The sequence below is a fragment of the Bos grunniens genome, chromosome 5 (genome assembly GCF_055505025.1).
Source record: "Bos grunniens cultivar Pamir isolate PY7600 chromosome 5, Bosgru_T2T1.0, whole genome shotgun sequence".
Classification (NCBI taxonomy): Eukaryota; Metazoa; Chordata; class Mammalia; order Artiodactyla; family Bovidae; genus Bos; species Bos grunniens.
Genome location: NC_141169.1, coordinates 22,763,932 through 22,776,843, shown reverse-complemented (window position 1 = coordinate 22,776,843; position 12,912 = coordinate 22,763,932). Strand labels below are relative to the sequence as shown.

The window sequence follows — 12,912 nt, the reverse complement described above, 5'->3', positions numbered from 1 at the left end:
TCTTCACATGAGGTGGCCAAAGTACTGGAGTTTCAGCTTTAGCATCATTCCTTCCAAAGAAATCCCACGGCTGATCTCCTTCAGAATGGACTGGTGGATCTCCTTGCAGTCCAAGGGACTCTCAAGAGTCTTCTCCAACACAGTTCAAAAGCATCAATTCTTCGGCACTCAGCCTTCTTCACAGTCCAACTCTCACATCCATACATGATCACTGGAAAAACCATAGCCTTGACTAGATGGACCTTTGTTGTCAAAGTAATGTCTCTGCTTTTGAATATGCTGTCTATGTTGGTCATAACTTTCCTTCCAAGGAGTAAGCGTCTTTTAATTTCATTGCTGCAGTCACCATCTGCAGTGATTTTCAGTTCAGTTCAGTTCAGTCGCTCAGTCATGTCCAACTCTTTGCGACCCCATGAATCACAGCACGCCAGGCCTCCCTGTCCATCACCAACTCCCAGAGTTCACCCAGACTCACGTCCATCGAGTCAGTGATGCCATCTAGCCATCTCATCCTCTGTCACCCCCTTCTCCTCCTGCCCCCAATCCCTCCCAGCATCAGAGTCTTTTCCAATGAGTCAACTCTTCGCATGAGGTGGCCAAAGTCCTGGAGTTTCAGCTTTAGCATCATTCCTTCCAAAGAAATCCCAGGGCTGATCTCCTTCAGAATGGACTGGTTGGATCTCTTTGCAGTCCAAGGGACTTGCAAGAGTCTTCTCCAACACCATAGTTCAAAAGCATCAATTCTTTGGCACTCAGCCTTCTTCACAGTCCAACTCTCACATCCATACATGACCACTGGAAAAACCACAGTCTTGACTAGACGAAACTTTGTTGGCAAAGTAATGTCTCTGCTTTTGAATATGCTATCTAGGTTGGTCATAACTTTCCTTCCAAGGAGTAAGCGTCTTTTTATTTCATGGCTGCAGTCACCATCTGCAGTGATTTTGGAGCCCAGAAAATAAAGTCTGACACTGTTTCCACTGTTTCCCCATCTATTTCCCATGAAGTGATGGGACCGGATGCCATGATCTTCGTTTTCTGAATGTCGAGTTTTAAGCCAACTTTTTCACTCTCCTCTTTCACTTTCATCAAGAGGCTTTTGAGTTCCTCTTCACTTTCTGCCATAAGGGTGGTGTCATCTGCATATCTGAGGTTATTGATATTTCTCCCGGCAATCTTGATTCCAGCTTGTGCTTCTTCCAGTCCAGCGTTTCTCATGATGTTCTCTGCATATAAGTTAAATAAGCAGGGTGACAATATACAGCCTTGACGTACTCCTTTTCCGATTTGGAACCAGTCTGTTGTTCCATGTCCAGTTCTAACTGTTGCTTCCTGACCTGCATATAGGTTTCTCAAGAGGCAGGTCAGGTGGTCTGGGATTCCCATCTCTTTCAGAATTTTCCACAGTTTATTGTGATCCACACAGTCAAAGGCTTTAGTATAGTCAATAAAGCAGAAATAGATGTTTTTCTGGAACTCGCTTACTTTTTCGATGATCCAGCGAGTGTTGGCAATTTGATCTCTGGTTCCTTTGCCTTTTCTCAAACCAGCTTGAACATCTGGAAGTTCACGGTTCACGTACTGTTGAAGCCTGGCTTGGAGAATTTTGAGCATTACTTTTACTAGCGTGTGAGATGAGTGCACCTGTGTGGTAGTTTGAGCATTCTTTGGCATTGCCTTTCTTTGGGACTGGAATGAAAACTGACCTTTTCCAGTCCTGTAGCCACTGCTGAGTTTTCCAAATTGTTACTGCTACTCAGAAGCAACTCTTTAATCCTTTTTCCCAATTGCTTTAACAAGAAGAACAGTTTTGCCCCAAATCTATACTTGTCACTGTCTGATTTCTAGTTCTCTTATGTTTCTTGATCTAAACCTAGTACAAGGGTCTTAGTTTGTGCCCTTGAATTCATATCTAAGCAAAGCAAAGCAGGTTGGCAGGTGGGGAGGCTCCTAAAAGTGGTCTGATTCCCATGGATAATCAAGAAAAGAATAAACAAAAGGCATTAAGTCTCTAGTTGAAGAGATGAAAGCTTAATTATTTAAAGATTTAAATAAGAATTAGAGACAAAGATATGTCACTTCAAATGACCCCAATTTAATTCATCATCCTTGAAAAGTGAAAGTGAAGTCGCTCAGTCGTGTCCGACTCTTTGTGACCCCAGAGACACCAGGCTCCTCTGTCTATGGGATTTTCCACGCAAGAGTACTGGAGTGGGTTGCCATTTCCTTCTCCAGGGAACTTCCCGACCCAGGGATCAAACCTAGGTCTCCCACATTGTAGACAGATGCTTTATCGTCTGAGCCACCAGGGAAGTCTTTTTGATGGGCATCATCCTTAGGACTTTCCAAAAAATAAATGTGATCATTTCACTTCCCTGCCCAAAACACTCACTCTCCCCTCACTGCCAGGTAACTATGGCCCTATTTACTCACCAGTTTTTTCAGCAATGTTTATCTTCCTCATAGTGGTTTAAGTCTTTAAAATACTTCCAGATCAGGTCCCCTCTTTTTCTTCCTTCCAGAGACTTATCTATGGGCCAACTTCACTGACCAGAGATCACTTAGCAGAGATCACTCACTTTGGGGACTGGCTTCCTTATCTCCTTCTGTCCCCATACACACCCCAAAATAAATACCCTGTCTCTATTTGCTATTAACAGTCTGTAAAGATCTCTCCTGCTTGAACCAGCTGTGAGTTTTCTAAAGCTAGCACCAAGGACACCTAGGACTCTGGAAGTAAATTCACAACAGAGCACAGAATAGATAATACTTTAGTGAATGCCTTCAGCAACAAGGAGGCTCATCCAGCTCAGCAAGGGAGTCTCTGGGCCTAAAGGTGCCTTTGGAGAGGGAGGGGCCAGATAAAGAGTAAAACCTTTGCTGAGCAGGAATTTAAGGAAGGGGACATGAAAGGGTGGTGGGGGAGGCCTACTGGACAACCTTGTGAACTGTAATACAGCCATTAAAAAAAAAAAAAAAAAATCTGGGACTTTCCTAGCAATAATGCAGGAAGCCAGGATCACAGGGATGAAGTGGAAGCCCGGAGCTTAGGAAGGACTCCTTGTGAACAACTTCAGGAGAGAAGGGTAATGTGAGAGACTGGCAGATGACAGCCCTGTGTAATCTGATATATAAAAATACTAAAATGTGTCTACATAACACGTGGAGAAATAAGATAAGAAACCTTAAATGGGAGCGATGTGGAGACTTCCACAGTGTTTCTTAAGCAGCATATCCAAGTGACTTTGGTCTCCATTTCATTTGCTTTGGAAATGCAGCCTATCCTAAAACAACATTTATCTAAAACACCATGGAGTAATCTAACACTCATGGGAGCCAGAAAGACAGTGCCACAGTTACTTATCTTCTCAAATATTGACTGTCCGATTTTAAGCAAGACAACTTGCTCTGTGTGATCTGTCAGCTGACAAACTGCAAGTCACGTTGTTTTTTGTTAGTTTGTTTTTTTTGTGGGTTTTGTGTGTGTGTGTGTGTGTGTGTGTGTGTGTTTGCAAGTCATGGTTTTGATGGACTCATTTGTATTTAGATGTCTATTTAACATCAGTCAACAGCATTTACTATGTCTTGGCCTGTTTCTTAGGCATTCACAATAGTGAATGACAGAAGATGCCTGCCCTGTGAGAATGTACAGACCAGAAAGGAAAAGGGATTAATAAACACAGTAAATCTAGTATGTCTGATCAGTACCAGGGCGAGGGCAAGGGGAAGCAGAATACTGTAGACACTTACACAAGTCCAGAGAGTCAGGGAAGTCTTCTTGGACGATAAGCAGATATTAGCTAGGGAAAAAAAAAAAAAAAGGGGAGGGGATCTTCCAGGCAGTAGGAATAGCATATCCAATGAATAGCATAAAAGCCTAATTTAGTGTTCTCTTGTTCATAGATTAATAGTTTTGATGAGTTCCCAAAGGCTGAAATGCAAAAGGTGACATTTAGTAACTTAAAATGTATTAACTTAAAAAGACCATGCTTTATTTTCTGATATGGATACCTTTCTTACTTTGGGGGTGTTAAAACATCATCTTTGCCCCAAAATGATAGTGACAGCAGATGATAATGTAATTCTTTAAATAACGTCTTTGGCAAAATAAGATTTTCAAACTTGTGTTGATTCCTAAATTTTACTAGTCTATGAAATAGAGAAAGAAGTTCATTCCCTCACCCTATATAAAATTTTCTTTTTTTATCTATCCCTTTCTTGGTTAACACAATTACTCAAAAAGTCTACAGGGTGCTATGATTTGTTAGTTCAGAGCAAACTGTTCAGGTAACAATTGAACTAAGGGATGGGAATATAATCCAGCCCTTTGAAGACTCTAGTTGCTTGATAGTTTCCTCTATAGAAAGTACCTTCTGAACTCTTAAGCATTCCAAAGATCTGACATTTGTCACTCGCAGATTTATTTTGAAACCCAGGTTTCTGGATTGTTTTGACATATTCCTTAAAGTGTTGTTTTTTTTTTTAATAGTGCTTTGAAAATTTTATAGGTTTTAGAAATTAATTTGATAATTATATATATCACAGGCAATTTAATATACCTATCTATCTATCTAAGGACTTCCCTGGTGGCTCAGACAGTGAAGAAGCTGTCTGTAATGTGGGAGACCCAAGTTCGATCCCTGGGTGCGGAAGAGCTCCTGGAGAAGGGAATGGCAGTCCACTCCAGTATTCTTGCCTAGAGAATTACATGGATAGAAGCTACAGGCCATGGGGTCGCAAAGAGTCAGATGCGACTGAGTGACATTTTCAGACGGCAGGAGGAGAAAGAACAGTTCTTACTCCTTGCCCCACTCTGCCTGTCTTCTGTCTATGTATGTGGCTTCCCCGGTGACTCAGATAGTAAAGAATCCACCTGCAAAGTGGGAGACCTGGGTTTGATCCCTAGGTTGGGAAGATCCCCTGGAGGAGGACATGGCAACCCACTCCAGTATTCTTGCCTGGGAAATCCCAAGGACCGAAGAGCCTGCCAGTCCATGGGGTCAAAAACAGTCAGACCCGACTGAGCTACTAAACAACAAAGTTATTCCACTTAGTCCTCATAACAACCTTTACATTTTGTAGAGATTACGATGCAGAGAAGTTAAATAACTTGCCTAAGGACACAGAATGAAGAGTTGGGTTTCTAAGTAGTTGGGAGTACCCTATAGTTTAGCATATTAACAAGATGAGAAAGTGCCTTTACAAATTCAAGATGTCAAGAAATACCTCCTAGTTTCTTGGATGGGAACAGCCTCACCAAATTTCTGGAAAAAATATTACTAAACATATATATGTCCAGATTTGAAAACCATTAGCTATTAACATTGTCCACTATCTAAAGCTTGCATTTAGGACCAATATTTACCTCCTTTTTTCCCTCCTGAGTACTCCCTAGATCACCCTAGTCTAAAAGAGTAATTTCTTAAATCCATTTCTCTCTTAAAGGAATGATTTAAAGTGGGAAACACACACATACAATAGAAAACAGTGGGAGGAAAACCCCTTCTAGAATATGTGAGTTCAACTTTCTGTTAAACTCTATTCTACTGATTTTAAGAAGCATTTAGAAAGGGTCCAGCTGCTGTCTGGGAAGGCAGTTAAAAGTAGTGACCATTTCATAGTGTGTGCAAATGCTAAATCACTATGTAGTACACTTGAAACTAGCATAATATTGTACCTCAAATACATTTCAATGAAAGAAAAAAAAAGCAGTGGAGAAAACATGGGCTGGGAGACAGGAATGAATTCAGATCCTAACATTTTGTTAATTTCATTATTTCTATTTTGTAGATGAGTCAGTTCAAGCTCAAAATTTTTGAAGAAGAAAAACTCACCTGACTTCTAATCTAATGCTCGAATGACTGATGGTGTATGGAAACGAACAGAGCAGAGGAGTAAGGGTGGTGGGGGTTAGAAGGATATCAGAAAATCTAAATCTAGGGCTACGGTAATTTTAAAGATTTACTTGTTTTCCTATCTCCATTTTGAGTAATGCAAGAGGTTTCACGTCCCTAGGGAAGTAATTACCATGACATTTACTTTTAAGCACAGTTCTATCTGCAGAGTCCTAGAAGGAAACGAATGTATCTATTTACCATTATTTTTTATGCACTGATGCATTTATTCAAAGAAAACACTTTCATGTCAACGCTTTTAAATAATTCAGTTTTACTATCTTTTAAAGTATTTATTTCACGTGTAATTATTGTGTATAAATGAAAAAATAACCTAAAAGCTATTCTTTCAAGCCCAGTTTAACATATTTCATTCAAACAACAAGTATTTTTCTCCTACTGCTTTATGGTGAATTGTACTTTCCCCTTCATTTCTATACCCTTTGGCTCAGCAGTGTTTTGCAATATTGATGACCAGCTAAGCTCAGGATATTTATTTCCATCTGGTAGAGTTCAACTTCTGCCTCTTGTTTGCTTTCTCCATCTGCCCAGCTCACCATCTTTTTTTTTTTTTTTCTTTTCCCCTCCTCTTTAATGGAGTTCGGGTTAACCCTCTCGCAGGCCTAATCGCTTTAGCAGGCTCATGCCTTCGTATTCCCGCGGACCCCCCGGCCCCCCAGTTTGGCAAGTAGGACTTCAAGTAACCTTAAATGTCTGCCCTAGTACTCTCACAACCTTCAAATTTTATCTTTATTTTCTTGTTTCATAAAGAACAGCAAAAGGCGAAGGCTGAGACAGTTACTTAGCTTAGAAAAAGAAACAACCTTCGGTTTTGTGCGTAAACGGTGTAAAACGCATTATATAGATTTTTTTCTGTTTATAGATTAAACGTTACGGTTACCATACTTATCTTCAGTAACAGGCTTTCTTATCAGTTTTAAGATGGGTTCAGTAAGGACTCCATTCTTCTCTCCTTTTGACTCTTGATGTCACTGAACAGCAACCATAAAAGGCTTACTAACCCTCGAGAGCCGGTTCGCTCCACTTTTCTCCACACTCCCTGTATCCTCAGCACTGGTACCCGCACCCCGCTGCTCATCCTGTCCGTGGAGCCAGCCACGTAGACTAGGCGTCGGGGACAGGATGTAAACACCGAGTACAGTCAGCGGGCCACTGCCATGCAGACGTATCCGTGCCGCTGGCGCGGGTGTACACAGCCTAAGCCGGGCTGCTTTTATCTGCACAGCATTAAGCCTCCTCGCAGGCTAGCCCGGGCAGAGTACTCTTGCAGAGGATGCGCTGGCGCGGTGCCTGGAGTTGCTGGAGCGGGAAGGAGGAGCTAGGGCTGGGGGGGGCGGGGCTTTCACACGCGCACCCCTAGTTTCTTCCTTCCCCCGCCACTTGCTCCCCCTTCTCCTGCTGCCACTCCGGGGTTTATTTGTTTACAAGCGGATTACGTCAGCTCCTCCCTCTCTTCCCAGTCTATGGACCCGCCCCCTGGCCCCTTTTTCCCGCCCCCTCCGACTCCGAATCTGCTTGCGTCACAATGGTGCGATCTCTGGATTGGCTAGACTCGGCCGTCACGCTCCAGCTACGCCACTTCCTTTCCGTGGCTTTATAAAAAGTGCTGCACCACCCCTTTATCTCTTAGCCCGTCGGAGCTGGAAATGCAACTGTTGGGAGCTTCGGAGGCTGCGGAGCTGGAGGCGGAGGCGGCTGGGGAGGTCCGAGCGATGTGACCAGGCCACCGTCGCTTGTTTCTTCCACTTTCCTGCCGCCTCCTGTGTCGAAAATAACTTTTTTTACTATAAAGAAAGGAGAAAAAAAAGTAGCCGTACGCCGCTCACGCCCTCTCTCCCTCTCAGCCCTCTGACTTGTGAGGGAGCCCGGGGTGGCCGCTCCTCCGTCGGGGCCGCGCCGCCGAGCCCCGGCCGCCCCGGGCCGCCCCCGCCCGCCGCCCCCATGCATCCCTTCTACAGTCGGGCCGCCACCATGATAGGCGAGATCGCCGCCGCCGTGTCCTTCATCTCTAAGTTCCTCCGCACCAAGGGGCTCACGAGCGAGCGACAACTGCAGACCTTCAGCCAGAGCCTGCAGGAGCTGCTGGCAGGTGAGCGGGCCGTGGTGGCAGGAGGGCGAGGGACGCCGCGGGGGGAGGGACGCGGCCGCACTTGCCGGGGCCGGGCCGTCGGGGCCGCGGGAGTGTCCGTAGCGCCCCGGGCGACCGCGCTCGAGTCCGGCCGCGGGATGGTGGCTGGCGCGCCGGGCGGCCGCTAACGGCGGGTCCCGGGGAGGGTTTGGGGATTGGGTCGAGGGCGCTCCCTGTCCCCCCACGGTTGGTTAACGGAGGGGAGAAGAAAACTGACGCACAACAAAGAAACTAAAGCCGACCGAGGCGGGAGCTGCGGTCCTCGGACGTTCCGCGGATTTCGGGGGACAAAGGACCCGCGGGGCTGGGGTGGGTTCGACGCTCCCTCCCCCCACTCCGATCCAACCGTTGCGGGCTCGGCTGTCGGGCCCGGGGGTAAAACGGCGCGGCTGCCCCGAAGCCCGCTCGGGACGGACGTGCGGTCTCCCCGCGCCTCCTAACCTTGCCCATTAATCATCGGATTTGTCACCGGCACAATTACAGCCCTGCCCAGAGTGTGGTTTAGGGTGGCTTGTTTTCCTTCCCTTCGGGGTTAACACTCCGGTGGCGTTTCTCCTCCAAAGTCATAAACCCCATTGTGTGCGGCCAGGGTGGGGTGGAGAAAGTAAACAGGTTCCCGCCTGGCCGCCGGTGCCGTCCGGCTGGCGCAGGCTGCGCGCCTGATTCCCGTTTTGGCGGCTCAGCCGGTTGGTTCCCGGAGATTGTTTTGTCCCGTGCAACTGTTATTTCTAAAACCCTGCCCTGCTCGTTTTCCATCCACACACATCCGCGAATGCGATGCTGGGCTTTTAAAAAAAAAGTTGATATTCGGCATTTTCACTCAAAGGAGCCAACGGAAGGAGGAGACTAAGGCGGGAGCCGGCAGTAACGGCGTCTAAGCATTGTTTTCTCTCTTTTCTTCTGTAGAACATTATAAACATCACTGGTTCCCAGAGAAGCCCTGCAAGGGATCAGGTTACCGTTGTATTCGCATCAACCATAAAATGGATCCTCTGATTGGACAGGCAGCGCAGCGGATTGGACTGAGCAGTCAGGAGCTGTTCAGGCTTCTCCCAAGTGAACTCACGCTCTGGGTTGACCCGTACGAAGTGTCCTACAGAATCGGCGAGGATGGCTCCATCTGTGTGCTGTACGAAGCCTCACCAGCAGGAGGTAGCACCCAAAACAGCACCAACGTGCAAATGGTAGACAGCAGAATCAGCTGTAAGGAGGAACTTCTCTTGGGCAGAACAAGCCCTTCGAAAAACTACAATATGATGACTGTATCAGGTTAAGATATAGTCTGTGGATGGATCATCTTATAATGGATGGATAAATTTGATTTTTGCTTTGGGTGGGCTCCCCTTGGGGATGGATTATGGAATTTAAACCATGTCACAGCTGTGAAGATCTGGCACAAGATAGAGTGGTAAAAAAAATTTTTTTTAAGTGACAGTGCCATAGTTTGGACAGTACCTTTCAATGATTTTAATAGCCTGTGAGTCCAAGTAAATGATCATCTTATTTGCTAGGAGTGAAGTCCTAGGATGGTTTCAGTTTCTCCCAGACATGATACCTAAATTTTTACGTCAGTCCCTTTAATGCAAATCTGTATTTCTTTGCAGTAGAACTTGCAGAGAAGATTTGCACTATTACACTTAAAACTTGTTATCCTTTTTGGCAGCTCAATAGGAAAGCTCAACATTTTAAACATGGAAATACTGGAAATTTTATGACAAGACTTTTACCTAGCACTTAAATATGTATAAATGTATATAAGACAAACTAGTAAGCATGACCTGGGGAAATGGTCAGACCTTGTATTGTGTTTTTGGCCTTGAAAGTAGCAAGTGACCAGAATCTGCCTTGGCAACAGGCTTTAAAAAAAAAAAAAGACCCTTAAAAAGACACTGTCTCAACTGTGGTGTTAGCACCAGCCAGCTCTCTGTACATTTGCTAGCTTGTAGTTTTCTAAGACTGAGTAAACTTCTTATTTTTAGAAAGTGGAGGTCTGGTTTGTAACTCTCCTTGTACTTAATTGGGTAAAAGTCTTTTCCACAAACCACCATCTATTTTGTGAACTTTGTTAGTCATCTTTTATTTGGTAAATTATGAACTGGTGTAAATTTGTACAGTTCATGTATATTGATTGTGGCAAAGTTGTACAGATTTCTATATTTTGGATGAGAAATTTTTCTTCTCTCTATAATAAATTGTTTCTTATCTTGGCATTTTAATCAATCTCTTGTCATGATTATAGAGGTTCAGCTAAAAGAAATACATTTCTCAAAAGACTCAGGTTCTGTAAGCCATGTGAATGTCAGTTGCACACTGGTCATGCTGAAAAACATTTGTTAAGGAGTAAAGATGATTTTTGTATACAAATTTAGGTGTTAGAGGGGTAACATACTTTTTCTAAGAAAAGTTCTAAAGTTGAAATATTGGACACAGTCCCAAGCTAATGGCATGAAATGAGGATGAGACAAAGGTAACATCAACCAAAAAGAGTTACTCAAAGGATTACATTTCACTGCTTCCCTGTTGAAGTGAAGAGAGAAACGTTCCATTCTGGCCCACCTTTGAAAAAGTTATTTTGCCCCATGGATTCCTTGTTCATTTAGAAAATCCTGGGGCAGGTGACCCATAGTCTTAAAGACCAGACTAATCACTGCAGAGATTGGTTGCTATTTTGCCTTTCATCAGCTGCAAGATTTACATAAAAAATCACTTAAGCTGGAATTCAACAAAAGGTATGTTTGCATTTTTATTCTCAAGTTGAAATGCTGAGTTCTTGATGCATCATTTTCAGACTTCAGATAAATACAAAGAACCTAAATGAAACAAATGAACACTTCTTGCTGGAGTGTAGATTGCCCCACTAACCCGTATGATAAAGCTCTTTAATAATTCTTTGGCTGTAGGAAGAATAACATGGTTTTTCAGTACAAGTTGAAAATGAAAAATTTCTTGAGTTTTTCTCTACGCAAGTATGTTACTAACATAGTGTCTTTTGGGTGGTATCCATGTAAACATGTTCAAACTGGAAATAACACAATCTAGGTTATTTGGAAATCGGTAGTCTGAAATATGGAGTTTCATTTCTCCCTGTACATTCTGATTTTTGTAGAGACAAAGGAATACCCGACTAAACAAGCAGGTATTTAGAATACAGAGGGTGTTTGTGTACTTTTACCAGCAGGCTGTCCTTGAGAGTTTGAATTAAAACCACAGCACATGGACTATCCTTGCCACTTACTAATGGTGTTATTTTTCAGTCTGTTTTTCGGAATCCTATCCCCACCCCCTCTAGTTTTTCAAACAATACAATAAAATAGCTGGTAGTATAGTTTTTACACAGATCTTAACCCAGTGCTGACTGCTACTGTTTACCAACTCCAATTCATCTGGTAACTCATTTGAAGTTGTGTGTGCCTGTGTTCAGAAGCCAGTAACTGGTAAAGCTTTGCACACTGGGATCTGGGGCGAAGGATGACTTTCGGACAGTTTAGGGGGATATATTTTAGTACCTAAAACTTCTGTCAAGGCTTTTCTCAGATGGGGAGTCATTCTTGAAGATACTGACATCAAACTTTTGGTATTTTAAAGAAATTTGAAGCAAGGAGAACTTAACAATTCAGGTGATGCCTGGCATATAAGGAACTGGTAAAATTTCCTCTTTAAAAGGCTTGCAAACATCACTAAGACCTAGCATCCAGCTGTTTCCTGTGACTTTAACCTTAACATTCCCTGGACAATTGTCTCCAGTTTAGTAACTATTTAATACATCTTTTTCATTGCTTCTGAGAATGTTTTACTGAGCCATTTTGATAAAAGCATTTGAGTCTCTTGTATGCACACCTGTGTGTCAGGCTTATACACATAGACATTTTTAACAGTGTGTTGTGTACTTTTTAAAAAAACTTTGATAGAATTTAAAGGGCATTTTAGACTGCTTGAGTGAAGAGTTTCTTAGGGATCCTATCTTAAAAGGATCTGCTTTTTTTCTCTTTAACTGCTTTCAATATTGTTAGTTGCCACTGGCCCCAAGATTCGTATTTATTAGCACTAAGTTTAGAAATAATTACTTTGAATTTTAACAGGTAGTTTTTAAATTGCTTTCTTTTCTTCAAATGTAAATACTGTCTTGCTCTATAATGCAAGAATGAAGAAGGCTTAAAGTGGATTGTATGGACAGAGTTACCCTATTTCCTGCAGGATAATGGGGCTGTTTGCTTTCCCCCTGCAATCTGGAATGACAGTCACATGTTAATCACTCTTAATTTCCAATATTTTTGTAATGATAGACTGGATAGGCCACTAGAAAATTGCTTTCTGGTACAATTGCACAAATGATTTCTCCCACATTGTAGGCAGACACTTAACCGTCTGAACCACCAGGGAAATCCTTAAGTCACTATAACTCAAATTGCAAGTAATGTTGTTTTGTATAGGTGTTAGACATCACAGGATTGGCCTTCAAATTAAAAAGAAGCAGTATGCCTGACTCTTCTTGAGTTTCATGACCAAAGGTTTCAAACTCCCTTTAATCTTAGAAACAAATATATCTACTATTGACATTTTCTTTGGCGATTTTTAACATATCTGATACTGTCCTTCCTCTTTGTAGAAGAGAAATAAGATAACTGCAACAGTCTTCTTCAGTATATTGAAGTTTAAAGATACTGCCTCTCCCCTTTGCCTTCGTATTTCAGGCGATATGATAAGAGGCTATTGATAAACTTTGTGGGGAGATTTTGTCCATAGTTAATATATATATACATATATATATATACTTCAAAAAGTGTATTTTGGATTGTCTGAAATGCTGAATTTTGTACTTATCTGAAGGTATGCAAATAATTTAGTCTCGTCTCTCAGTCTCTGCAATCA

The 12,912-nt window shown here is 42.9% G+C and overlaps 1 protein-coding gene and 1 long non-coding RNA gene across 2 annotated transcripts in view; one reads left to right on the top strand and one right to left on the bottom strand.

Annotated features, from left to right (window-relative positions):
* Window positions 1-7,187, bottom strand: part of LOC147371398 (uncharacterized) — a 54,555-nt gene extending 47,368 nt beyond the window's left edge. The window contains exon 1 of the long non-coding RNA XR_015163540.1: window positions 6,917-7,187. This is a non-coding gene — a long non-coding RNA (uncharacterized LOC147371398). The remainder of the gene's footprint in view (window positions 1-6,916) is intronic.
* A 356-nt stretch (window positions 7,188-7,543) lies between these two features.
* BTG1 (BTG anti-proliferation factor 1) lies at window positions 7,544-10,259 on the top strand. The gene is made up of 2 exons (XM_086399012.1): window positions 7,544-8,004; window positions 8,950-10,259. The coding sequence occupies exons 1-2, from the start codon at window positions 7,857-7,859 to the stop codon at window positions 9,315-9,317; spliced, it is 516 nt and encodes a 171-aa protein (XP_086255138.1). The 5' UTR covers window positions 7,544-7,856; the 3' UTR covers window positions 9,318-10,259.
* The last annotated feature ends 2,653 nt before the right edge of the window (window positions 10,260-12,912 follow it).